General features: G+C 34.7%; 1 protein-coding gene across 2 annotated transcripts in view; it reads left to right on the top strand.

The window, feature by feature from the left end:
- The window catches only part of NBEAL1 (neurobeachin like 1), a gene marked incomplete at both ends in the record, with an annotated part of 180,874 nt that overhangs the window by 66,628 nt on the left and 88,683 nt on the right, over nt 1–25,563 (top strand). For both annotated transcript variants that reach the window (XM_079709952.1, XM_079709951.1), the window contains 15 exons: nt 1,233–1,331; nt 1,422–2,002; nt 3,130–3,262; nt 3,868–3,987; nt 5,575–5,878; nt 8,549–8,634; nt 13,802–13,891; nt 17,039–17,207; nt 17,662–17,795; nt 18,279–18,438; nt 18,545–18,647; nt 19,249–19,405; nt 20,906–21,064; nt 22,817–22,976; nt 24,234–24,322. In XM_079709952.1, coding sequence (XP_079566078.1) covers nt 1,233–1,331; nt 1,422–2,002; nt 3,130–3,262; nt 3,868–3,987; nt 5,575–5,878; nt 8,549–8,634; nt 13,802–13,891; nt 17,039–17,207; nt 17,662–17,795; nt 18,279–18,438; nt 18,545–18,647; nt 19,249–19,405; nt 20,906–21,064; nt 22,817–22,976; nt 24,234–24,322 — 2,544 coding nt within the window. The remainder of the gene's footprint in view (nt 1–1,232; nt 1,332–1,421; nt 2,003–3,129; nt 3,263–3,867; nt 3,988–5,574; nt 5,879–8,548; nt 8,635–13,801; nt 13,892–17,038; nt 17,208–17,661; nt 17,796–18,278; nt 18,439–18,544; nt 18,648–19,248; nt 19,406–20,905; nt 21,065–22,816; nt 22,977–24,233; nt 24,323–25,563) is intronic.

Genomic DNA, 25,563 nt, shown 5'->3' with positions numbered 1-25,563 from the left:
GTGAATCGCTTTGATGTTTGAGTTCCACATAAGTTAAGCGAAAAAACCTTCTTGACCGTATTTCTGCATGCAATTCTCTACTTAATCATAATGAAAACGTTCCATTTTTAAAACAAATTGTGACGGACGATGAAAAGTGGATACTGTACAACAATGTGGAACGGAAGAGGTTGTGGGACAAGTGAAATGAACCACCACCAACCATACCAAAGGCCGGTCTTCATCCAAAGAAGGTGAGGTTGTGTATATGGTGGGATTGGAAGGGAGTCCTCTATTACGAGCTCCTTCCGGAAAACCAAATGATTAATTCCAACAAGTACTGCTCCCAATTAGACCAACTGAAAGCAGCACCTGACAAAAAAGCATCTGGAATTAGTCAACAGAAAATGCATAATCTTCCATCAGGATAACACAAGACCACATGTTTCTTTGGTGACCAGGCAAAAACTGTTACAGCTTGGCTGGGAGGTTCTAATTCATCCGCCTTATTCACCAGACACTGCACCTTCAGATTTCCATTTATTTAGATCTTTACAAAATTCTCTTAATGGAAAAAATTTCAATTCCCCAGAAGACTGTAAAAGGCACTTGGAAGAGTTCTTTAATCAAAAAGATAAAAATTTGGGGAAGATGGAATTATGAAGTTGCCTGAAAAATGGCAGAAGGTAGTGGAACAAAAGGGTGAATACGTTGTTCAGTAAAGTTCTTGATGAAAATGAAAAATGTGTCTTTTATTTTTACTTAAAAACCGAAGGCACTTTTTGGCCAACTCAATACAAAGAGCAGAGAGAAAACCGGACCCAGGTTTTTTGGCCACTACTCAAAATTGCCAGGAGTCTTTAATCTAGTTCTTTGAGGCTACTGACTCCTTTATTCCTAAAGTCTCCTCACTTTTTCTCCATTTTTGTTTTGATTTCAAGTAATATTGTACTAATAACAAATCAAGTGAAGAAAGTAAAGGGATCTGCAAGTAGTATAACAATTTTATAATACACAGTCTTTGCTAATTCCATTTGTTTTACCATTTTGGTATTTTATTGTAGCATTGTATTCCAGAAGGTATATGAAATATATTTAAGATGAAGACATCTGACTTAAGAAAACAGAAATATTGAACTCATAATCTTTTTAATATTGTTAATTAACTTAAATGGGTATTATTCAACATTTTCAATATTCTAACAAATTCAGTCTTTGAAAATCTGCTTTGATGTATTGATTTCTCCTTTCAGGAAGTATTTAAAGAAAGAATTGGTTATACACATATGTTTGAAGTATTAAAATCACTGGGTCAGCCACCACTGGAACTACTTAAAGAACTTATGAATATGGTGAGGTTTTTTTAGCTTTATTAGAAGAAGTTCCATTATCTTTGTATCAAAGATGGTAACTAACCTTTTGTCTCTTATGTTGCTTTACAGGCTGTAGAGGGTGATCACACTTCAGTTGGAATTTTGGGCATTAGTAATGTCCAGCCTCTCTTGCTTCTTATCCAGTGGCTTCCAGAGCTAGAATCCCATGACCTGCAAATCTTCATCTCTGATTGGCTGAAAAGAATTTGTTGTATTAATAGGCAGAGTCGAACTACTTGTGTCAATGCAAACATGGGAATTAGAATCATTGAAACCCTTAATTCCCATTCTTCCCTCCATCGAACTTGTGCTGAGAACTTGATTGCACTCCATGGTTCACTGGGGAGTCAGTCAGTGAGCTCAGAAGAAATCCGTCAACTACTAAGATTGTTGAGAGTGGATGAATCTGAGTACATTCACCCCTATACCACTCTTGTAACTCGAGCAATCCTGACAATGGCCCGAAAACAAAGTCTAGAGAGCGCACTGCAGTATTTTAATTTGTCACATAGTATGGCAGGAATTTCTGTGCCTTCCATACAGAAATGGCCAGGGTCTGCCTTTTCTTTCAATGCTTGGTTTTGCTTAGATCAGGATCAGTTGACTCTTGGCAGTGCTAACAAAGGAGGAAAAAGAAAACAATTGTACAGGTACTGGTACAAGTTATGGAATATAAATGAATACTTTCATAATATATGCTGTGATTCTTAAACAGGAAAACGTTTTTCTAAGCATCTGTTTTTTTCCTCGAATACCGTTTTTTTGTTAAACTTTTATTTTATTTTATTTTATTTATTTATTTATGGCTGCATTGGGTCTTCGTTGCTGCGTGCGGGCTTTCTCTAGTTGCAGCAGGTGGGGGCTACTCTTCATTGTGGTGCACGGGCTTCTCATTGCAGTGGCTTCTCTTGTTGCAGAGCATGGGCTCTAGGCATGCAGGCTTCAGTAGTTTTGGCACGCGGGCTCAGTAGTTGTGGCTCACTGGCTCTAGAGCGCAGGCTTAGTAGTTGTGGTACATGGGCTTAGTTGCTCCGCGGCATGTGGGATCTTCCCAGACCAGGACTCAAACCCATGTCCCCTGCATTGGCAGGTGGATTCTTAACCACTGCACCACCAGGGAAGTCCTAAGCATCTACTTTTTAAATGTACAACAATTTATCTGAAGCCTCTCCTCCTTAGGGTGTACACAGTTTAATTTTAAGTGCTTTGTTGCTTTTATAATAATAGTTGTATATCTCAAATATTTTGCTAGTTAAGTTCTGAAACTAATTTGGAAACAAAGTTCCTTTTTAAAATTATTGTAAAAGTGGAGGAAAAAGGAATAGTAAACTTGAAATGAATGGTGATTTCTCTGTTCTATTGAGGATGCTACTATATATTTATATGAAGGACCAGAAAACCTATGTGTTTCCAAACTTAGTTACTTCAGTAACTAATACATTTTAATATGCCTTGTGATTTTTTAAGACTTTATTCATTCTTTCTGAATCTTATTTGGAAGAATTTTGAAGATTTGAAAGTTTATAGTTTTGCTAGAGTTTGCTAATGGCATTCTGTGTATAAGGCTACCTTTTATAATTTACTAAACTGCTATGCCCGAAAAAGATTTAAAGATCAACTTTGAGGCAAGGTGGGATTGATGGTGTATGGCAATAGAATATAAGCCACTGTGTGTTTGGTAAAGATATTCATGGTGAAGTTATGGTTTTGTGTGCCCCAGTGATGATGAAACTGTACAACTGACTTCAAAAGTTCTGATAATACGTACTTTTGTTAGCTTTTTTACAGGAAGTGGCATGGGTTTTGAAGCTTTTATTACCCATTCAGGTATGTTGGTTGTGGCAGTGTGCACGAAAAGAGAATATGCAACAGTTATGCTTCCTGACCACAGTTTCTGTGATTCCCTCTGGGTAAGGCTTTAGGGCATCACATCTAACTTCTGGGTTCTTTCCTTTTAAAAAAACACATGTTTGGTGTGTGTACGTCAGGTGTTATCATCTGCTTGTTGAGAGTTGATTAATTTTATGTTAAAGTTCTATTCATGTTGAAGTTTACCTATAAAGGAGTTAATACCATTTATCATAATCTCAGCGGTAATCATTTCTCTGCTGAAAAAATTTCAAGTTTTCTAGAATCAAATTTGATTTTGAATTTCAATTTAAAATGAGAGCAGAAATTGTTAAAAAACAATGCATTTCTATTGCTTTTCTTAAAAAATAAAATGCTTCTCATTAGAAACATTGATTCTAAAGAACATTCATAGACTTGGAAAATGCAGAAAAGGTACTATGTTACAATTGTGTGTAGATTTTCTAGAATAGTCAGAAGCTCTTTTATAGTACTACAGGCAAAATTGTTACTTTAACAGCATCATTTTAATCAGTGTTTAATTATGCTTAAACTTACTGTTCTAGGTTTCACACAAACTAGTTATATAGTAATACTCTGAAAACATTTGTTATTGCAAAGACTTAATGTAATTTTTACTTTTTAAATATGTGTTTTACTTTACCAGCACAACATAACCATTGTTCACATGCCTGGAAAAAGGCCCTTTGGTCAGAGCCTTGTATATATCTATGACAATGGACAGCAGAAGGTCTCTGCCCCTCTGAGATTTCCTGCCACGAATGAAGTAAGCACATCTAACCTACTCTTTTTTTTTTTAAAATAAATGTTTATTTTATTATTCATTTATTTTCCTTTTTTTTGGTGGGGGGGTCGTGTTGGGTCTTAGTTGCAGCACATGGGATCTTTTTTTTTTTTTTGTGGTACGCGGGCCTCTCACTGTTGTGGCCTCTCCCGTTGCGGAGCACAGGCTCCGGATGCGCAGGCTCAGCAGCCATGGCTCACGGGCCCAGCCGCTCCGCGGCATATGGGATCCTCCCAGACCGGGGCACGAACCCGTATCCCCTGCATCGGCAGGCGGACTCTCAACCACTGCGCCACCAGGGAGGCCCAGCACATGGGATCTTTGTTGAGGCATACAGGATCTTTCCATAGGCACGCGGGCTCTCTCTAGTTGTGGTGTGCGGGTTTTCTCTCTCTAGTTGTGGCGCGCGCAGGCTCCCGGGCACGTGGGCTCCAGGGCGTGTGGGTTCTATAGCTTGCAACACGCGGGCTCTCTCATTGAGGCGTGCAGGCTTAGTTGCCCCATGGCTTGTGGGATCTTAGTTCTCTGACCAGGGATTGAACCTGCATCCCCTGCATTGTAGGGTGGATTCTTTACCACTGGACCACCAGGGAAGTCCCTAACCTACTCTTTATGGGACCAATTGATTGCAAACTCTTGAAAATTTTTTCAGTTTAATGTATAAGCTTCTGTTTATTCTAAATATGTGCCTGTAAGTTTTAGTGTTTTCTGCATACTAAGATATAGTAAGTTAATATTTAATTCTGTTAGCCTGTCATCATTAGGTGAAGTCAGACAACATATAATAAAGAAAAACAATTCAAGGAAGAAACAAATGTAATTAAAGTCTTAGAAAAATAGACTCATAACAGGAAAGCCAAAGAAATTGAATAGAGCAGGACAAAGGATCATTTAATAAAGCTCTCCAGGTATACCAAATATTTAGATGCACTCTTTTCCATCATCGAATTTTTCATTGATTTTGAAACAATAATGAAGAAACCTTAAATATTTACATTGTAGTTAGGGATAAGATAGAATTTATTTACTGAGGTGATTCTTAAGCAACATTAGTGTGAAAGTTCTTTGAGAATTTTTGGACATTTTTGAAAGGGCCTTTTCTAAAGATAATGGAATGGATTCAATTATTTTCCAAGTCCTTCTAGGATTCCAGTAGTTTCTTGTTGCTGTTCATGTCTATGATCACTTCAGGATAATCTGTAATTAGCAGTATTATACTGATGTGTAATTCTCTGCTTATAAATTTTAAGGGAGAAAGGTGGTTTTCTCTACTTTAGAATATAGTGAAGTAAAAAAACTTTTACTAAATATACACTCATTAAAAATTCAAAATTTACAGAAGGATGTAAAGTGAGTTATAAAAGTAATGCATCCAAATCCCATAGGCCAAATGTAACATCTGTAATGATATCTTATGTATACACACACATGCACACAGCATGATCCACTAAAAACAAAACTTTGTTTTTCAGTGTACTGCTTAATTTTATGTACTTTTATTTTAAATATGAGGATAGACATTTAATTAAAATGTGTAATTTATTATATTTGTTTGTTTCTTACTTTTAGCCTTTTATTTCTTGCTGCATTGGTTCAGCTGGGCAAAGAACCACCACTCCTCCACCATCCCAAATCCCAGATCCACCTTTTTCTTCTCCCATTACCCCTCATCGAACATCATTTGGTGGAATTTTGTCATCAGCTTCCTGGGGAGGAACAATGGAAAAATCAAAGTTGATTACCAAATTGATATCAGCTGGAACACAAGACAGTGAATGGGGGTGTCCCACATCTCTGGAGGGTCAGCTGGGGTCTGTTATCATCTTCTATGAAGCACTGCAGCCTCTTCAGGTGAAGGCATTATATTTAGCAGGTGAGCATGTACCATCATACTGCCTAATTAAACTGAAATAGTTTTTTCTGTTGCCTAAATATATTCTGAAGAATATATTTGATCTAAAGAATGTACAGTTGGCCATTGAACAGCTCTAGGGTTAGGGGTGCCAACCCTTCATGAAGTCAAAAATCCACATATAACTTATGTCGGCCCTCCATATATATGCAGTTCCTTTGTATGCATGGTTCTGCATCTGTAGATTGTGGTACTGTCTATTTACTATCGAAAACAATCCACATATGAGTGGACCCACACAGTTTACCTCATGTTGTTCAAGGGTCAACTATATTTGTTTTAACTGGAACTGAAAGGGAAGAAAAAGCCCACCACACATCGTACTTTTACTCCCCTTAGCTTTATTGAGATATTGACATTATAACATATATAAGTTTAAGGTATGCAATGTGCTGATTTGATACACGTATACCCTGCAAAATGATTACTGTAATAAAGTTGATTAACACCTCCATACCCTCACATAATTACCATTTTTTAATGTGTGTGTTGATAACATTTAAGATTTACTCTCTTCACAACTTTCAAGTACATTATACGTTATAATTAATTATAGTATACTATAAGTTTTTTGATATGCATAAAAAAACAAACCTTTGAGAAATATTTCAAATATCATCCATAATACTGCCTGTGTTAGTCTATTAGGACTGCTATAACAAAATACCACAGACTAGATAGCTTAAACACTATTTTCTCAGAATTCTGGAAGCCAGAATTCCAACCTCAAGTTTCCGTCAGGCTTGGTCTCTAGTGAATCCTCTATTCCTGGCTTGTAGATGGCTGCCTTCTTGCTCTGTCCTCACATGGAATATGTTCTCTGTGTGTATGTGCAGAGAGAGATCTCTGCTGTCTTTTCCTCTTCTTATAAGGGGCCCTATTGAATTAGGGCCTGACTTTTATGACATCATTTAGCCTTAATTACCCCTTACAGGCCCTATCTCCAAATACAGTCACACTGGGGGTTAGAGCTTCAACATAGGAATTTTGAGTGGGCAGGTACACAATTCAATCTATAATACTGCCAGTGCTTTTGACAGACTTTAATACATTGATGAAACAAAGTGTAAGTTTGTCTTCATAAGAAGTCACACAACTGATTCTAGAGTCATATGAGTCTTATTCAAAACTTGTCATTTTTATAATTTATATATTAATATATCTGAAGAATTCATGAAGGCATTAGAATTAGGAGTTCTTGGATAAAATTACAAGTTTTTGTTTTGGCTTTTACTTTTTCATTTGGCTCTGAGTTTAAAGATACACACTGGTTGTTATTTGATCATAACTATTTGCAAAATTCAGGAGTTAAGCCTATAAGTAATTATGTATATTAACTCTGCAGCTTAGCTTATTATTTGTCAGAATGTCTTTTTTTAGATTACATGGAGTTTTGAGATGAATGTCTCTGTCCACACTTAAAAAGTTTATGTTAGAACCTTGTCGTTACTTTAAAACTCACCAAAGTATTTGAAGTTGACCTTTAATCTAAATAAATTCCAAGTTAATAATAAGTCATTTAGTGTGGTCATTATAGCTATATAGTTTGGATTTTGCTCTTACTATTTTCCTACTTAAAATTCTACTCTTATAAGTAATAATTATTTGTTATGTATTACTCATAATGATTATTCTTAATGGCTGCATAATATTTCATTAGATTCGTAATGCATGATTTACTTAGGTGGTTTATAATTTTTAATAGTTATAAACTTCAAACATTAAATATGATGAACTATTGTACCAATTTTTTTTTGTACTTTGATGGATTTGCTTATGATAAGTTCCCAGGATAAATATTCAAAGGGTGTGAATATTTTTATAGCTCTCAATACATGTTGCCTACTCAGTTTTCATAAAGGATATACCAATTGACAGTGCCTACCAGTAACACATAAGTATATCCAACTCACTACAGCCTCATTAAGATGGAATGGTAAATACTGTTTCCTCTATTTTTTGATGTAAAATGGAACCTTGCTTTAATTTGTAGTTTTGTTTTTGTTTTTTTTTTTTTAGTAAAGTCAAGAGTTTTTTCCTACTCATTTGCTGTTCCATTTCTGTGATATCTATTCACATTATTGATTGGTTGTTTTGCTGTTTTATCTTACAAATTTGAATTGTTTTACATTTGATAGATGTATAAACTTTGTTACGTTTTATATTAGTTTTTTGTTTTGTTTTGTTTGCGGTATGCGGGCCTCTCACTGTTGTGGCCTCTCCCGTTGCGGAGCACAGGCTCCGGACGCACAGGCTCAGGGGCCATGGCTCACAGGCCCAGCCGCTCCGCAGCATGTGGGATCTTCCCGGACCGGGGCACGAACCCGTGTCCCCTGCATCGGCAGGCGGACTCTCAACCACTGCGCCACCAGGGAAGCCCTATATTCGTTTTTAATGCCGTATAAAATTTCTTTTCTGTAGTAGAGATTGATCTACCCCCTCTCCTACTAGGTGTTAGACGAATTGGATGTGATATAAAAATAAAGTACATTTTGGCTAATGTGTTTTAACTGTGTTATATAAGAAGCTTAAAACAGCTTAATTATTAAATTTTTTTCTGATTACACAGACCTGAGGAGGCCATATATATTCAATGATTTGTGTGTGTATGTGTGTATAAATAATTTTCAGGTCCAAACTGTTTAAGCCCTTGGAAATTTCAAGAGTCTGACATGGCTGACCTGCCTGGTAACATCCTTCTTCACTACACTGCAAAGGTCAGAGTAAATGCATGGACTGTCCATCTAGCTGTAACTATGCTGTGAACTAAAATTCCATTTTTATTCCTTTTGTCATTTCAGTGGGTAATTGAGAAGAAGGGGCTTGAATTGCTGTTAAAAATGATTAATTTTCAAAAGAAGATGAGAAGCAGTAAAAATTAAGATGCAGTTCTCAACTATGGTTCAAGTGTTATCATTATGTCATCCCAGTCGTATGAATGGAAATACTTGTAGTGGGAATTTGTACTAATGAATCAACTTCAGTAAATGAAATTGTTTAAATGTATTCTCCTTTTTTGGAAGGAGAGATGAAACAGAATTGTGCTCAACTTTTTCTTTGTTTATTTTTTAATTTAAAAAATGTTTTGGCTGCACGGCTTGTGGGATCTTAGTTCCCTGACCAGGGAATGAACCTGGGCCCTCGGCAGTGAGAGCACAGAGTTCTAACCACTGGACTGCCAGGGAATTCCCTCTTTATTTTTAAAATGTGGTTAACAAGAAAACAAAAGAAATGTTTACATCAGAAGAAGAAAAGCTACGTATATGCATACCATGCCCAGTCCTTTTTCCTTCAAGAAAAGTCGGTTATCTAGTGAAAGTAATTGAGGTTAGCAAGGGCTGAGGGAAAGATCAAAGGTAGAACTGGGAGGAAGAAAAGGGAGAAGTGGCATAAACAATATTAATTGCCTTCATTATATTTAATGTTACTTTAACCCAGAAGTTGCTTCTGTTGTGTGATATTATACATCATAGACCTTTTCCCCCCTAGTTGAACCAGCTAGTACATGGTCATAATTTATTACCCTGAATGCTTGTTTATGTGTAACCTAATAAAATTTCCTTGTCAGGTGGTATTTCCCCTTAACTTTTTATTTTGATTAATTTCAAACCTAGAGAGAAGTTGAAAGAATGGTAAAGTGAAATCCTGTATACTCTTTACCTAAATTCACCAGTTACTAACATTTTGCTGCACTTGGTCTTCATCTGTCTATCTCAAATCATTTGTGAAAGCAGATCGACATAGCAATCAAGACACTTTACTCCTAAACTTTACAACATAATCATTAACCTACCTGAGAAAATGATCAATAATTCATGTCCTTTACAACCCATGTTCAAATTTTCCCAGTTTTCCCCAAAATATTTGCTTAGCCTTTTAAAAATTTAATCTTGGATCCATTTGAACATTGCATTGGTTATAATACCTCTTGAGTCTCTTATTTTTTATTTGTTTGCTTTTTATAGTACTTTTTCCCAAAGATATGCATGTTTGTTTACCAAACTAGATTTTAAGTCATTTCCTGGCAGGGACTATCTCTCTTTTTTTTTTTTTCCCCTAGGGACTATCTCTTATACTTATTTTCATTACAACTATTCCATATAGCTGGATAGGAAATAATTGGACTTAATCTCACCAATTGGTGACATGTCTAGACATGTGGTGACTAACTGAGTCTTTTTGGCATATCCTTTTTTCAAAGTAACTTTTTTTTTTTTTTTTGAACAGGTCATCTTTATTTTTTATTTATTTTTTTGCTTTATAACAAATTTAATCAGTTATACATATACATATGTTCCCATATCCCCTCCCTTTTGCGTCTCCCTCCCACCCTCCCTATCCCACCCCTCCAGGCGGTCACAAAGCACCGAGCTGATCTCCCTGTGCTATGCAGCTGCTTCCCACTAGCTATCTACCTTACGTTTGGTAGTGTATATATGTCCATGCCGCTCTTTCACTTTGTCACAGCTTACCCTTCCCCCTCCCCATATCCTCAAGTCCATTTTCTAGTAGGTCTGTGTCTTTATTCCTGTCTTACCCCTATGTTCTTCATGACATTTTTTTTTCTTAAATTCCATATATATGTGTCAGCATACAGTATTTGTCTTTCTCTTTCTGACTTACTTCACTCTGTATGACAGGCTCTGGGTCCATCCACCTCATTACAAATAGCTCAATTTCGTTTCTTTTTATGCCTGAGTAATGTTCCATTGTATATATGTGCCACATCTTCTTTACCCATTCATCCGATGATGGACACTTAGGTTGTTTCCATCTCCGGGCTATTGTAAATAGGGCTGCTATGAACATTTTGGTACATGTCTCTTTTTGAATTATGGTTTTCTCAGTGTATATGCCCAGTAGTGGGATTGCTGGGTCATATGGTAGTTCTATTTGTAGTTTTTTAAGGAACCTCCATACTGTTCTCCATAGTGGCTGTACCAATTCACATTCCCACCAGCAGTGCAAGTGTTCCCTTTTTTCCACACCCTCTCCAGCATTTATTGTTTCTAGATTTTTTGATGATGGCCATTCTGACTGATGTGAGATGATATCTCATTGTAGTTTTGATTTGCATTTCTCTAATGAGTAAAGATGTTGAGCATCCTTTCATGTGTTTGTTGGCAGTCCGTATATCTTCTGTGGAGAAATGTCTATTTAGGTCTTCTGCCCATTTTTGGATTGGGTTGTTTGTTTTTTTGTTATTGAGCTGCATGAGCTGCTTATAAATTTTGGAGATTAATCCTTTGTCAGTTGCTTCATTTGCAAATATTTTCTCCCATTCTGAGGGTTGTCTTTTGGTCTTGTTTATGGTTTCCTTTGCTGTGCAAAAGCTTTTAAGTTTCATTAGGTCCCATGTGTTTATTTTTGTCTTTATTTCCATTTCTCTAGGAGGTGGGTCAAAAAGGATCTTGCTGTGATTTATGTCATAGAGTGTTCTGCCTATGTTTTCCTCTAAGAGCTTGATAGTGTCTGACCTTACATTTAGGTCTTTAATCCATTTTGAGCTTATTTTTGTGTATGGTGTTAGGGAGTGATCTAATCTCATACTTTTACATGTCCCTATCCAGTTTTCCCAGCACCACTTATTGAAGAGGCTGTCCTTTCTCCACTGTACATTCCTGCCTCCTTTATCAAAGATAAGGTGACCATATGTGCGTGGGTTTATCTCTGGGCTTTCTATCCTGTTCCATTGATCTATCTTTCTGTTTTTGTGCCAGTACCATACTGTCTTGATTACTGTAGCTTTGTAGTATAGTCTGAAGTCAAGGAGCCTGATTCCTCCAGCTCCATTTTTCGTTCTCAAGATTGCTTTGGCTATTCGGGGTTCAAAGTAACTTTGATTTTAATAATATTAAGGTTGAATTTTTACTTTTGGAAGTAAAAATTCTGTAACATTTAAAATAGCTATTTTTCCCCACAAAACCCAATATGACAAATATATACAATAAAACAGTTTATTGGAGGAACATTTCTTGAAAATGGTGTATCATGATACAAGAATTCTGTGGTTAAATAACGTTGAGGGAATGTTGCATTCTGTATATCCTTCTTGGAGATGGATCATACACTTGAAGAATTCTGCTTATAAAGAAACTAGTTCACATTTGTTTTATCCTACTTTTTCACCAGTTATTTGAACATAGAACACATTTTGATTTTCATTTCACTTATTAACAAGTGGTAGTTTGGGAAAAGCTACTCCAGGGAATTTTAGCAGTCAACAGTTTTTCATCTTTGTACTTATTTGTAGGAGGTGTTTAACCATCAATTTAAAATTTTTTGAGTGTTCTCTTTGTGCCAAGAGTTGTCTGAACTTTTAGGATACAAAGATGAGTAAGTTAAAACCTCTGGCTTTAAGAAGCTTACAATCTAAAGTGAAATAAATGTGTAAAAAGTAAGTGCAATATAATTTTATAAGCATTTTTCTTTTTAGCTACCATTTATTCGGTGTTTACAGTGTATTAAGCACTATGCTAAATGTTTCACATGTACTGTTTCACTTAATCTTTACAAAAGCTCTTAGGGTTATATTGTACTCTTTGTATCTTTTCTAAGCTCTAGTTGTCTGAGGCTGAGGAAAGATAAGTAACTTGCCTAGCCTCATAATTCTAGTGAATACCTAACCTGTTTAATGCCTATCCTTAACCACTATACAATATTTTTGTGTTGGAATTATATACAGATTACAGTGTGGGTACAAAGGAAGAGTGGTTTGTTCTTCCAGGAGGATAGAATATCATAGAAAAGTTGGTTTGATTTGTGTTTTAAAAGGCGGAGTAAAGGGAGAGATGTGCAGTGAGCAACACCTACAAAGGCATAGAATGTAAAGCTGGATTCTGTGTGTATTTGGGTATAGGTCACTGAGTGGGAGCAGTTGGCCAGAAATGAAGTTAGAGGGCCAAGTGGAGGCCAGGTCATAGCAAACCTCTTATGCCAGGCTAAATAGTAGGCAATGGATAGGATTTTAAGAAGAGTGATATGATCAGGTTTGCAGTTTAGAAAAAGGTCTTGAGCTACAGTGTCAAAGTTGGATTGGAGAGAGAGACTGGAGGCAGTCATACCATAGGGAGATTACTGTGTTTGGAAAGGTCATAGATACATAGTACCAAACTAAGGTAGTAATAGGAGAAAGACTTTTCTGTCTCAGGGACTAATATAGTTTACATTGAGTTAAATGTAAACTCAATTTGCATTTACTTTATTAAATCAATTTTTCTCAGTTGCCTTAAGACAAAAGCAACAACCACATCATCTGTGCTAAAATTTGTAGGTTTCTTTATTTTCTTTTGGACTGGGGGTTAGATTCAAGGATGTTTCATTATCTGCCAGTCCACAGGTTACATGTGAGGTTCCCTGCTTTATAAACCTTTATGGAAGTTAACAAATAACTTTAACAATTTCTAGAGTTGCAGACAAAGCTCTTAATTTGAATATCACTAAAATTGTCAGTCAGTAATATAAGGGAAAATAGTGTCTTATGACTGTGGTTTGATTTTTGTATTGTGATATAATTTTCTGTACTAATGGGAATAAAACATTGAATTTTTTAAAAAGTCAAAAATCTGTTTGCATATATTGGTTTAGAATAGAAGGAATTCTAAACTATGTGATCGGTAAATGGTAAATTCTAGCTAATCCTTATCTGTCAGATGACAAGCAGCAGTGACCTGCATTTGCTGAGTGAGTGCATTAGAATCTAGTGCCTGATTCTTTTAAAAGACAATCAGAGAAGAGTAATACTAAACTTAATATTGTAAGCATCTTATCCTTGACTATACTATATACCTTTTAAAATTATGGTGAAATGTTCCATATATAGTTATAGTTATGTTTTGTTTTCTTTGTGCTTAGCTGTTTGCCATATTTTTCTTTTATTTTTAGGCCTGCAAAAATTCAATCTGTCTTGATTTATCTACTAATTGTTTGCATGGAAGGTTAACAGGAAACAAAGTAGTAAACTGGGACATTAAGGTAAGTTAATGATGAACGATGGGCAACATATTATCTATTTAAGTGTACTGATCCTTTAAAAACTTTTGTCTTTTGAGCACCACCAGATTGATCTGAATAAGTCCTGTTTAAAATGTTTGCAGATACACAGTTTGAAGGATAAATACATAAGTAGTTGAATGACTATTTGATTTGTTTGTAACATAGTTACCTTTTTAAACTATGCCATGAGCTTAGCAGTTTTCGTAAGAAAAATATGCTGCCCTCCTTAATAGCTCCACTTTTAAGGTATTTAATCCCTAAAACTATGTAACAGATTTCAACCCCTCAGAGACTTCATTGATTATCCCTTTTCTCCTATATCACATACTTCTCCCTGTCTAGTCTCCTGTCCGTCAGCTTTAAACAAACTTAGATCTTTCCTCTCTGAGGTTAAAGATGAGTAATTTTTCCTCTTCTTCATAACCCCATTTAGCCATTATATCTTGTCTGCCTTTTTCATGTGCCTCATATTTATGTCTTAGCTGGATGTAATGTCTTTGCTTCTATCTAAAGGCCTCTACTTATTTCCCAAGATGGAGTTAACTATTCTTGTCATGAGTACCTATAGCAGTTTCTGTTATTTCAGTTATCATGGTGAATAGTTAACTGTTTGCTTGCTCGATTCTCCAGTAGTCCTTAAGAACTTCAAAGGAGGGAACACTGCTTCTTCCCCCAGTGCCTGGCACAGGGATACATAATAACATTGTTGACTGAGTGATTAAACTAGTAAAGATTATTTGGGCTAATGTGAAAGTCAGAGATATCCTATTTCTAAAATATAGGATTTCCTTAAAAGATATATTAAATAGAAATTATAGCCTAAGTAAAATAAAAATAAATATAAAAGGTAGTTATACTGGAACTTGCTGATAAATCAGCAAAAAAAAACAACAAAACTTTTGTCTTCTAGTCATTTAATACCAATCAAATATGCTTATTGTTTCAATGAACAGAAATCATTAGGATAATTCTTCTATGTAAAAATGAATCCATCAGTTTGTATTAATCTCATGTTATTCATGTGGTATAAAGCTTTTTTCTCTTTGACTTTGAGATAAGAACACTTATTCTTACCTGTTAACATAGTAAGATTTATGACTTGTTTGCCAATTTGTAAGTTTTTTTAATTTGAATTTTATTATATTTATTTTTATACAGCATGTTCTTATTAGTTATCTATTTTATACACATTAGTGTATATATGTCGATATCAATCTCCCAATTCATCCCACCCACCCCCACATACCCCTCCACCCGCTTTCTCCCCCTTGGTTTCCATACGTTTGTTCTCTACATCTGTGTTTCTATTTCTGCCTTGCAAACCAGTTCATCTGTACCATTTTTCTAGATTCCACATATATGCGTTAATATACGATATTTGTTTTTCTTTTTCTGACTTCACTCTGTATGACAGTCTCTAGATCCATCCACGTCTCTACAAAAGACCCAATTTCGTTCCTTGTTAGGGCTGAGTAATATTCCATTGTGTATATGTACCACATCTTCTTTATCTATTTGTCTGTCGATGGGGATTTAGGTTGCTTCCATGTCCTGGCTATTGTAAATAGTGCTGCAATGAACATTGGGGTGCATGTGTCTCTCTGAATTATGGTTTTCTCTGGGTATATGCCTGGTAGTGGGATTGCTGGGTCATATGGTAATTCTCTTTTTAGTTTTTTCAGGACCCTCCATACTGTTCTCCATAGTGTCTGTATCAATTTACATTCCCACCATCTTCTCCACACCCTCTCCAGCATTTGTTGCTTGTAGGTTTTCTGATGATGCCCATTCTAACCAGTGTGAGATAATACCTCATTGCAGTTTTGATTTGTGTTTCTCTAATAATTAGAGATGTTGAGTAGCTTTTCATGTGCCTCTTGGCCATCTGTATGTCTTCTTCAGAGAAATGTCTATTTAAGTCTTCTGCCCATTTTTTGATTGGGTTGTTTGTTTTTTTAATATTGAGCTGCATGATCTGTTTATGTATTTTGGAGATTAATCCTTAGTTGAGATAAGGACACTTATTCTTACCTGTTAACATAGTAAGATTTATGACGTGTTTGCCAATTGGTAAGTTAAATTTTGATGTCATGTATAAGATTGGTTTTATAAGAATAGTTTTATGGATTACTTATATAGAGAAAGCTGATTATTTGTGTCATACATTATACTTGAAAATCAAAGCAGTCTTTGTTGCCTTGAGTGTAGATATGTAGAAATCAAAAAGGAACAGAATTATCAAGAAAAAGATTATTGCTTTTTTATACTGCAGCAAAATCAAAGCCAAAAAAAGTTAAATGAAATGACAACTGAGAAAAAAACACTTCCCATCCAAAATTCTAGTTTACTTACTGTAAAAAGCCCTTAAAAATCAATATGAAAAACAGGCAGACTATGAAGAGGTTGTTTATGGACTTAAGGTATGTAAACATGGCAGTTCAGAACATTTTAGCAGTTAAAAATAGCTAATCTTATATAGCACCCATTGTATGTCAGGCACTGAGCACTTTTCATGTATTAGCTTATCTCATCCTTGTAACAACTTTACAAAGTGGGAATTAATATTATCCTCATCTTACAGATGAAGAAACTGAGGCTGGGGAAATTAGTAACTTGTCTAAGATACTGAATATATTTTGTTAAGCTATCCAGAATAGTCAGTCACTTTGAACTTCAGTTGAAGCCACTCACTCCACCTTTTTTGTAAACTTAAAGTAGAGGCGTCAGTCATATTTGTACTGCAAATACATTCTTTTTTTTCATGACTTGTTCTCCTGTTTGTTGTGACTAATTGCCTTGTGACAGTTGTTACTTCTTATATCACTAGTGTTACGTTATGAAGTCTACTTATGGGGTCATGTTTAGATTGCCTATGTTGGGAATTCGTAAACTTTGGAAAACAAAGATGTATTAAAATGGTCTGGCCTTGTCTCTTAAGTATTGATTTTGGTGACCCTTGAGGCTGCTCTTTAAAGCATATGCCCATACAAGGGTTCCTTTAGCTTAGGCCATCATATACCTGCTTAAAGGTTTAGCAAATTGTAACCTCATACATGCTGTGTAGGTATTAAATGAGAAAATTGCCTGTGTTTTATAAGATTAAAAAATTGTAGTTTCCTCTTTCAGGACAGCATAAACTGCATAGGTGGAGTAAATGTACTCTTTCCTCTCATGGAACAAGTCAGCCACTTTGGTGAAGGACAGATTCCCGAGGGATTGAATGAAAACACAGTTCCTGAATTGATAACACCTGTAGAAGGAGATTGGGTGGTATTGAACTCCACAAAGGCATCAGGTATTAAGCTGAAATTAACATGAACTAGTCATTGAGAAACTTGAGAATTAATTGAAAGGTAGATTGAAATGTCTTGCTACCATGATGAAGAAACTTAACCCATTTGTAGCTGAAGTAGTCCATCCCTAATTTTACTAATGGAGTTCAGAAAGTGCATACTTCAGTCAAAACCCTTAAGATGTTGATTATACTCTTGACTATCCTTAGTTTGTACTGTTAGCAGAAATCGGACAACATTGTTAAATTTATGGTAGAGAAAATATTTACATGTTCATATAAGTATATAATATGCAGTCACTGATTTCTCTGATATTTATGTTCTGCAAGTGACCTTTGGATGCAAATTCCTGAACCAAATTCCTTGTTTGTTACAATATACAATATGATATAGAACATGTGATACAAAAGTGATTATGTAATTATGATAATTAATGACATGTTCACAATTCCACAGAGTCAAGACTAGAGAGAAATTTAATTGCAACATTTATCTTGATTGTGAAGCACTTTATTCAAAGACATCCTATTAACCAGGACAATCTTATTCACTCCCATGGAGTTGCCATTCTTGGTGCCTTACTTCAGAAGGTGAGCTAGTCTAACGTTATGTAGATGTGACTGATGATTGTAATTACCAGTTAGTGTTGAGGTTTTTTTTTCTTTCCAATAAATAAATAAATATATATATATATATATTTTATTAAATATATTTTAAAAATTATACTATTATAGCTTAAGTTATATTAGAGGATATAATTTATTTCACAAGCAGCTTTTTAAAACTTGAATCACCTTATACAAGAACTACTTGTCTTACATAACAGTGTATAATCTTTGATATAAGGACCTTGTGTGTTAACTTTGGTATTTGGGATATTTCATCATTTAAAGACACTCTTTTAGGAATATGTTCTAGAGTTACATCAGAAAAAATAATGTTTAAATTGTTTATATTTTTCTAACCAAGATTTTTATATTTAGTAGATGTTCTGAATTAATAATTTCAAATTATAGCTTAATGACAGTTATTTAAACTGAACTTTACAGAACCCTCTTGTATTTGGATTTCAGGTGCCAAGCACCTTGATGGATGTTAATGTATTGATGGCAATTCAATTACTCATTGAGCAGGTATCATTAGAGAAAAATATGCAGCTTCTGCAACAAATGTATCAGTATTTACTCTTTGACTTCCGTATTTGGAACCGTGGAGATTTTCCCTTTCGAATTGGTGAGAGCAGGCTGTTGGATAAATTTTATAGTTGTTTTAGAAATGTATTACTACTTATGTGACTTTATTTTAGGTATATAATTGAAGAGTGAACTTTCTATTTTAGGTCACATACAGTATCTTTCCACCATCATCAAGGACAGCAGGAGAGTTTTCCGAAAGAAGTATGGTGTACAGTTTCTCCTAGATACACTTAGGATTTATTATGGGTATGATATCCTTACTCCTTTTCAGCTTGATATTGTTTCTGTTACTTGATTGGAACATCTAGGTTGTTTATTTTCCAGCAGTTCAAATACCTTTAACTTCAGAGAGCCAGGATGTTGTGGAGGTTAAAATGATGAACAGTGGATCACATACACTGGATTTGAATATTATGTTTCATTAATTGTCTAGCCATAGGCAACTTACTCAACTTTTCTGTGCTAAAGTTTTCTGCTTTGTGACAAGGAGATAATAAAACTGTATGACTTCCTATGGTTGTTTTGAGGATTAAATTAAATGAATTAATAATGTGTAAAGCACTTAGAACTGTGTCTGCTACATAGTGTTGCATAAATATAAGCTGTTTTAACAATTTATGTCTTAGTATTGCATAAATATAAGCTGTTTTAACTATTTATGTCTTTGTTGTTGCAACTCCTAACTTCAAAAGGTTTTCCTTAAAAAGAAAAAGAAGCTAAAGATGCTATGAATTCTAATAATTACAAGGAAACAACTTCTTTTAAACTATGAAATCTTTTATATATAAAAGTACAAAAATATAAAAATTAAAAATTTCAATTCTTGCCCATTTACTTTCTCTTTCAGGAGTGATTGTAAATATAGTGAGCTGTCTCTAGATGATATTCGAACAATAAGGACTTCTTTGTATGGACTAATTAAGTATTTTCTGTGCAAAGGCGGAACTCATGAAGAGATACAAAGTATTATGGGTTATATATCTGCTATCAATGAAGAAGAACAGGTATTATGCTCTGGATAAATCTGTTATTACTTTTTAATAATTAAGTTGCTATATCATCTTCTTTTAAACTTACATGTAATATAACATTTTAAGAATAAAATGTTTATAGTGTCACATATAATATTATTAAGCAGTTAAAGAAGTAAATTTTATCTCCTAACTGAAAGTTTAATAAAATAAATAGCCGTGTAATAAAATATTTATTTTCTACCTAATAGTAAAATATTAGCTAGAAAACAGTATGTGGAAATACTTGTTCTGGCAATTCTGAAATCTGTTTTCATAGGCCACATGATGTATATTTAACTATTATCAAAGTTACTAGGCAAATTTCTAACATGAATTTTAATATATCATAGGTTCATAAAAATTTTGCATAAAGAGTAAATTATAACTGTATTTCTATTTTTAAATACTTCTACATACACTATTCATTTTTACCTCAGAACTACCCTTTAAGACAGTGGTTCTCAATGTATGGACCCACTTACCTGGGAATTTTTTAGAAATGCAAATATATGGCCAAATCAAGCCCTCCAGGTGATTCTGATGCATGGTAGAATTTGACCACTGATACAAAATATACAGACCAGGAATTACTCTTCCCATGTGCACATTTGGAAATATATGTTCAGAGAGATTAGGTGACTTAAAAAGTTACACAGCTGATATACCTGGAAAAATAACCCAGGTGTATTTACTGCTCTTTCTGTGCTCTTTCGGTATACCACTCTCAACACCAAATCTGAGCATCCTTAATTTATGTTGACTCAAATATTTTGCCCTCTGTCATGATATATGCATTGTGTACCCAGTGGTTATATGACTTCATAATTGGTATTATATAGAAGAGTTAACTTAGGCTATTTCCTTATAAGGTTGAACTACTTCAAAAGCTTCTCATATTTAGAATAATCATCTTATTTCATGATAGCTGTATTGTCACCTGCTGTGATTCATTGCCAATGATATTTTCTTGGTCAATTTAGTCAAACAATTATTTATTGAATACTTTTATTATACATATACATAGAGTAATACTAGATATTGTACGTATTTAGTGATGAAAGAATTATCATTCTTATTTCTAGCCTAATGGAGGCAGGGATAGATAAGAAATGTTTATAAATAATTATGAAACAAAAAAGAGTATGATAATATCTATAAGAGAAATATGAAGTCCCATGAGGTTTTCACTGGAGAGTGTTACATGTTGAGGAGATTAGGAACGGCTTCATGGAAGAGATGGCTTTTCATATGGACCAAGCAGGATAGGAATGGTTCAGCGGGTGAATGTGAGAAGTGAGAGAATATACAAAAGGAAATGGAATAAGCCAAAAGCCTAATGGAGGAAAGGCAAGGAGGGTTCAGAAGACATCAAATAATCCAGTTAAGCTAGAACATGAGGGTATAGCGGACTTAAATAACTATTTGTGGTTTATGACTTTATTTATGCTTCCATATATGAGTGTGGTTGTTTGTGTTGCTTAATTTTAAAAGCTTTTTGGAATTTTGGACATAGTCTTCGGTCTCCTACGTACCAGCCCAACTAGAGGTCAACTTTTCTTACTGCTGTTTGAACCAGGAAATGCTGACATACTTTATGCCTTGCTCTTAAATCAGAAATACTCTGACAGACTAAGAGAAATCATTTTTAAGGTACAAACATGTCTTAAGAGTATTTATATTTGGGGACATTTGTGGGTGTATGCATTTACATGGAACATATCCATTCTATGAATGTAAATTCTTTTTTTCATGTCTACTTCCATCTAATTTTATAAATTTTATTTATTTATTTATTTATTTGGCTGCATTGGGTCTTCGTTTCTGTGCGAGGGCTTTCTCTAGTTGTGGCGAGCGAGGACCACTCTTCATCGCGGTGTGCGGGCTTCTCACTGTCGCAGCCTCTCCTGTTGCGGAGCACAGGCTCCGGACGCGCAGGCTCAGTAGTTGTGGCTCAAGGGCCCAGTTGCTCTGCGGCATGTGGGATCTTCCCAGACCAAGGCTCGAACCCGTGTCTCCTGCATTGGCAGGCAGACTCTCAACCACTGCGCCACCAGGGAAGCCCCATCTAATTTTAAATTGTTGTTTGTTTTGATATATATTTATCATGTTTTTGTTGTTTATATATTTTAAAACTAATTATATTGTAATCTTATCAATAATTTCAGTGGAAAATCTACTCTGCCATACCAATGTAGAACCTCTTATCCCCCTTTTGACTTATAGTGGGTCTATGTGGCAGATCATACTAAGCTTATTTAGCATCCACTGTTTATCAGGCACTAAACCCTTTTTATATATTAGTTTACGTAGTTCTTGCAGCAACTTTATGAAGTGGATATTATTATTATCCTTATTTTACAGATGAAGAAACTGAGGCAGAGAAATTAATAACTTGCTAAAGGATGTAGGACATATTTTATTAAGCTATCCAAAATATCCCAAACTTTGAACTTTGGCTGAAGCAGCCCACTCCACCTTTTCGATTAACTAAAATTAAAGAAGGCAGTCATATTTCTACTGCAAATACATTTTTTTCATGATTTATTCCCCTGTTTGTTATGCCAAATTGCCTGTGACATTTGTTTCCCCTTACATCATTAGTATGACATTATAAAGTCTACTTGTGGGGTCATGTTTGGATTGCCTATGTTTGGAATTCCTAAACTTTGGAAACAAAAGTGAATTAAAAGTGGTCCTACATAGTCTCTCTTGAATATTGGTTATGGTGACCCCTGAGGCTACTCTTTAAAGCATCTGCCCACACAGGGTTCCTATATGGAGATTTAATGTTATTTCTTCAAAAATGGCCTTGCAGGGATTGTTCATGATATTATTTTGCCAAGATTACCCTTTCCATATAGGCTTTCAGTATCTCACTTTGTAAAAGATTGATCTAACTCCAAGAAGTATGGGGTTACTAATTCATTCCTCCATTTTAGCATATGGATGGGTTGCTTCACAAAGTATTTCCTTGTTGTTGAAAATTATTTTGACAACTGTCACATAAATAGATTACTAGATTGATCTAGAAGTCTCTTTGTTTTCTTTCAGAACACACCTTTGTTCCTCTTGCAAGCTACGGGATTTGTTTCCATCTACACCATAGCCATTCAAAGAAAATTTTAAATTATTCCTTTCCTCTACCAAGAAATTTATATAAACTAGGGTTTTAAACATATTAATTATTCAAATGCAGTTGCATTTCAGTCCAGTTCATTTTTAAATTTATTTTTTAATGATAGCAAGATAATGGAATGTTCTTCCCTATTTAGTGCTATTTTTTTAATACTTGAGGAATAAAATGATGCTCCAGAAACATTGTACACTAATATTTATTTGATATTAACCTAAGTGACAATTTCTTAGTTCTCTATATTGAGAATATATTACTATTGTGACCAGGTTATGGAACAGATGTTGAAATGCACGAACGTTTATGAACGAAGTAAACAACGTATTCGACTTAGAGAAGTTGGCTACTCAGGATTAGGGCTCCTTCTTAATGAAGCACCTGTTAATACTTCTCTCATTAAAAGTCTCACCAATCAAATTATAAATACAGGTATGACTAAAGCTAAAATATTGATACATTTAAGAAATGTTCTTCATAGTCATGTAATTCTATTTGATGACTCTGAATTTTTTTTCTTCTGAAATTCTTTCTTCTTTTCCCCTCTTTCCTCAGGTTGCTTTTAAAATTACCTATTACTTGATTCAGCAGGGCTTTTCTTGGGTACTGTTTCAAATGTACCTTTGTTGTTTTTGTCTCCCCGGAGCATAGCATAGTACCTTACTTGGTAGGCCTTCAGTAAATGTTTATTGACTGAGTGATTAGTAAATAATTGAACCTATGTAAAAACAAAAGGACACTAGAGAAAATATGTACAAGATATTCTTTTTCCTTTCAGAGCTTAAATTCTTAAAGGGAAAATGAAAACTAATTTCAGATATTCTTTTTTGTTTCTAATTTTGCTTTTATGAACCTTTTTTAAAGTAATTCCTACAAACTATAGAATTTTTGTCAGATACTAGGGGTTCAGAAAGGTATAAGATAAGGTTCTTTGTCTTGAGTGGTTTATCATCTCATTGAGAAGACATGTACATAAAAAGATAAATACAAGTATAAGATCCAAGCAGTCTCAACAGTATGTTCAGACTATCTATCTATCTATCTATCTATCTATCTATCTATCTATCTATATATAATAGAATATTAGCCATAAAAAAGAAGGAAATCCTGCCATTTGCAATAACATGGAAGAGCCTAGAGGGCATTCTGCTAAGTGAAACAAGTCAGGCAGAGAAGGAAAATACTGTGTGATCTCACTTACATGTGAAAAAAAAAAAATTGAGACAGTAGGTTGGTAGTTGCCAGAGTTGGGGCAGTGGGTGAAACAGGTGAAGGTACAAGGGGTACAAACTTCCAGTTATAAGTAAGTTTTGGGGATCTAAGGTATAGCATGGTGACTATAGTTAACAATACTGTATTGTATATTTGAAAGTTGCTAAGAGAACATATCTTAAGTGTCCTCACCACAAAAAGAAATATAGTAACTATGTGAGATAATGGGTGTGTTAACTGACCTTATTGTGTAATCATTTTGTAATATATACATAGATTATCATGTTTTATACCTTAAACAGTGTTTTATGTCAATTATGTCTTAATAAAGTTGGGGGAAAAAATAAAGGGCATCTTTTGCTGACAGCAGGAAAAAATAAAAATGAAATGATTGTCAGCCTTTATATATAACTATTACCACAGTTCTTTCTCTGGTTTTCTCTAGTATTTAATTTTAACTTTTTTTTCCCATCATAGATCCTGCTGTTAATTTCAAAGATCTGTTATCTGTGGTATATATATCTCACAGAGCACGTATAAATGTCAGGGTGGTCATCTGCAGAGAGGTTAGTAAACTTTAAAGATGTACTTTAAAAATTGCAGTATCGTTGTATTGTGAAGAACTTTTAGATTGAGGATTTTTCACCAGATATAAGTTTAATATCTTTTATATGACATAATTTTATAGTTTCCTTTTTTGAGGTGGATTAACTTTATATAATCATAAGAGATCAGCATATAAATGTGTTCTTCTTAGCCATACATGAGCTCCTGGAAATAATGCCCTTTCCAGAGTCAAAAATGTATTACCAGAGAATATTTTCTTTATTCAGAACCTTTTGTTGTGACCATTTTTAAGTCAAACACCATATTTTAGAGTTTCTGAATCTCTTAACCTTTGTGGAAAAGATTTTCTATAGTTTGTTTATGAGTGTATTCCAACAATGATTTACCTTCAGTCCACTCAGTTAACCTCTAAGTCAATGAACTGTTAGCCCGTGCACTTCTTCCTGATTATATCCTTCTCTCTCCTCTACTGGCAACCACTGACCAGTCTAGTATTTAGTTTGCTTCCTTGTTTTTCTTTTCAATTTTACTCCCTAATTATGTCACAGTACCTTTCCATCAGTAAATCTGGATATATCTTTCTCTTTAACAGCTACGTAGCTTTTTATTCTATGGCTATTCTATAAAAGTATTATCTGGTTCCCAGCTGATGGACATTTAGATTGTTTCCTGTTTTACCATATTAACAAACTTCTGTTAGGAACATTTTTTTACATCTGTCTTTACCTATCCATGGTAATACATATGTAGGACATAATTCATGAAATGTAATTTTTCTGTCAAAGAGTATTCACATTTTACATTTTAATGGATTTTGCCATGTTTTCCTTGAAGCAGGTCATGTAAATGGATCCTTTTCCTTTCAGTGTGCAATTAGAAACCTCTTTCAGTACAGCCCAGTTTTTATTCATTATGTGTTTATAAAATAGCTGTAAAATAAGTCTGAAATTTTAAAGTCATGAAATCATGAAAAGTTTCTTTGCCAACCAAAGGTTAATATGTTCAACTTAGTTAATGTGTTTAAAATTGCTATTGTGGATACAATCTCGACTTCCGGGTAAGATGGCGGAAGAGTAAGACGCGGAGATCACCTTCCTCCTCACGGATACACCAGAAATACAGCTACACGTGGAACAACTCCTACAGAACACCTACTGAACGCTGGCAGAAGACCCCAGACCTACCAAAAGGCAAGAAACTCCCCACATACCTGGGTAGGGCAAAGCGGAGAGATTCCCGC

The sequence above is a fragment of the Hyperoodon ampullatus genome (assembly GCF_949752795.1).
Source record: "Hyperoodon ampullatus genome assembly, chromosome: 8".
NCBI classification, from domain to species: domain Eukaryota; kingdom Metazoa; phylum Chordata; class Mammalia; order Artiodactyla; family Ziphiidae; genus Hyperoodon; species Hyperoodon ampullatus.
This window is presented reverse-complemented; position numbering and strand designations above follow the sequence as displayed.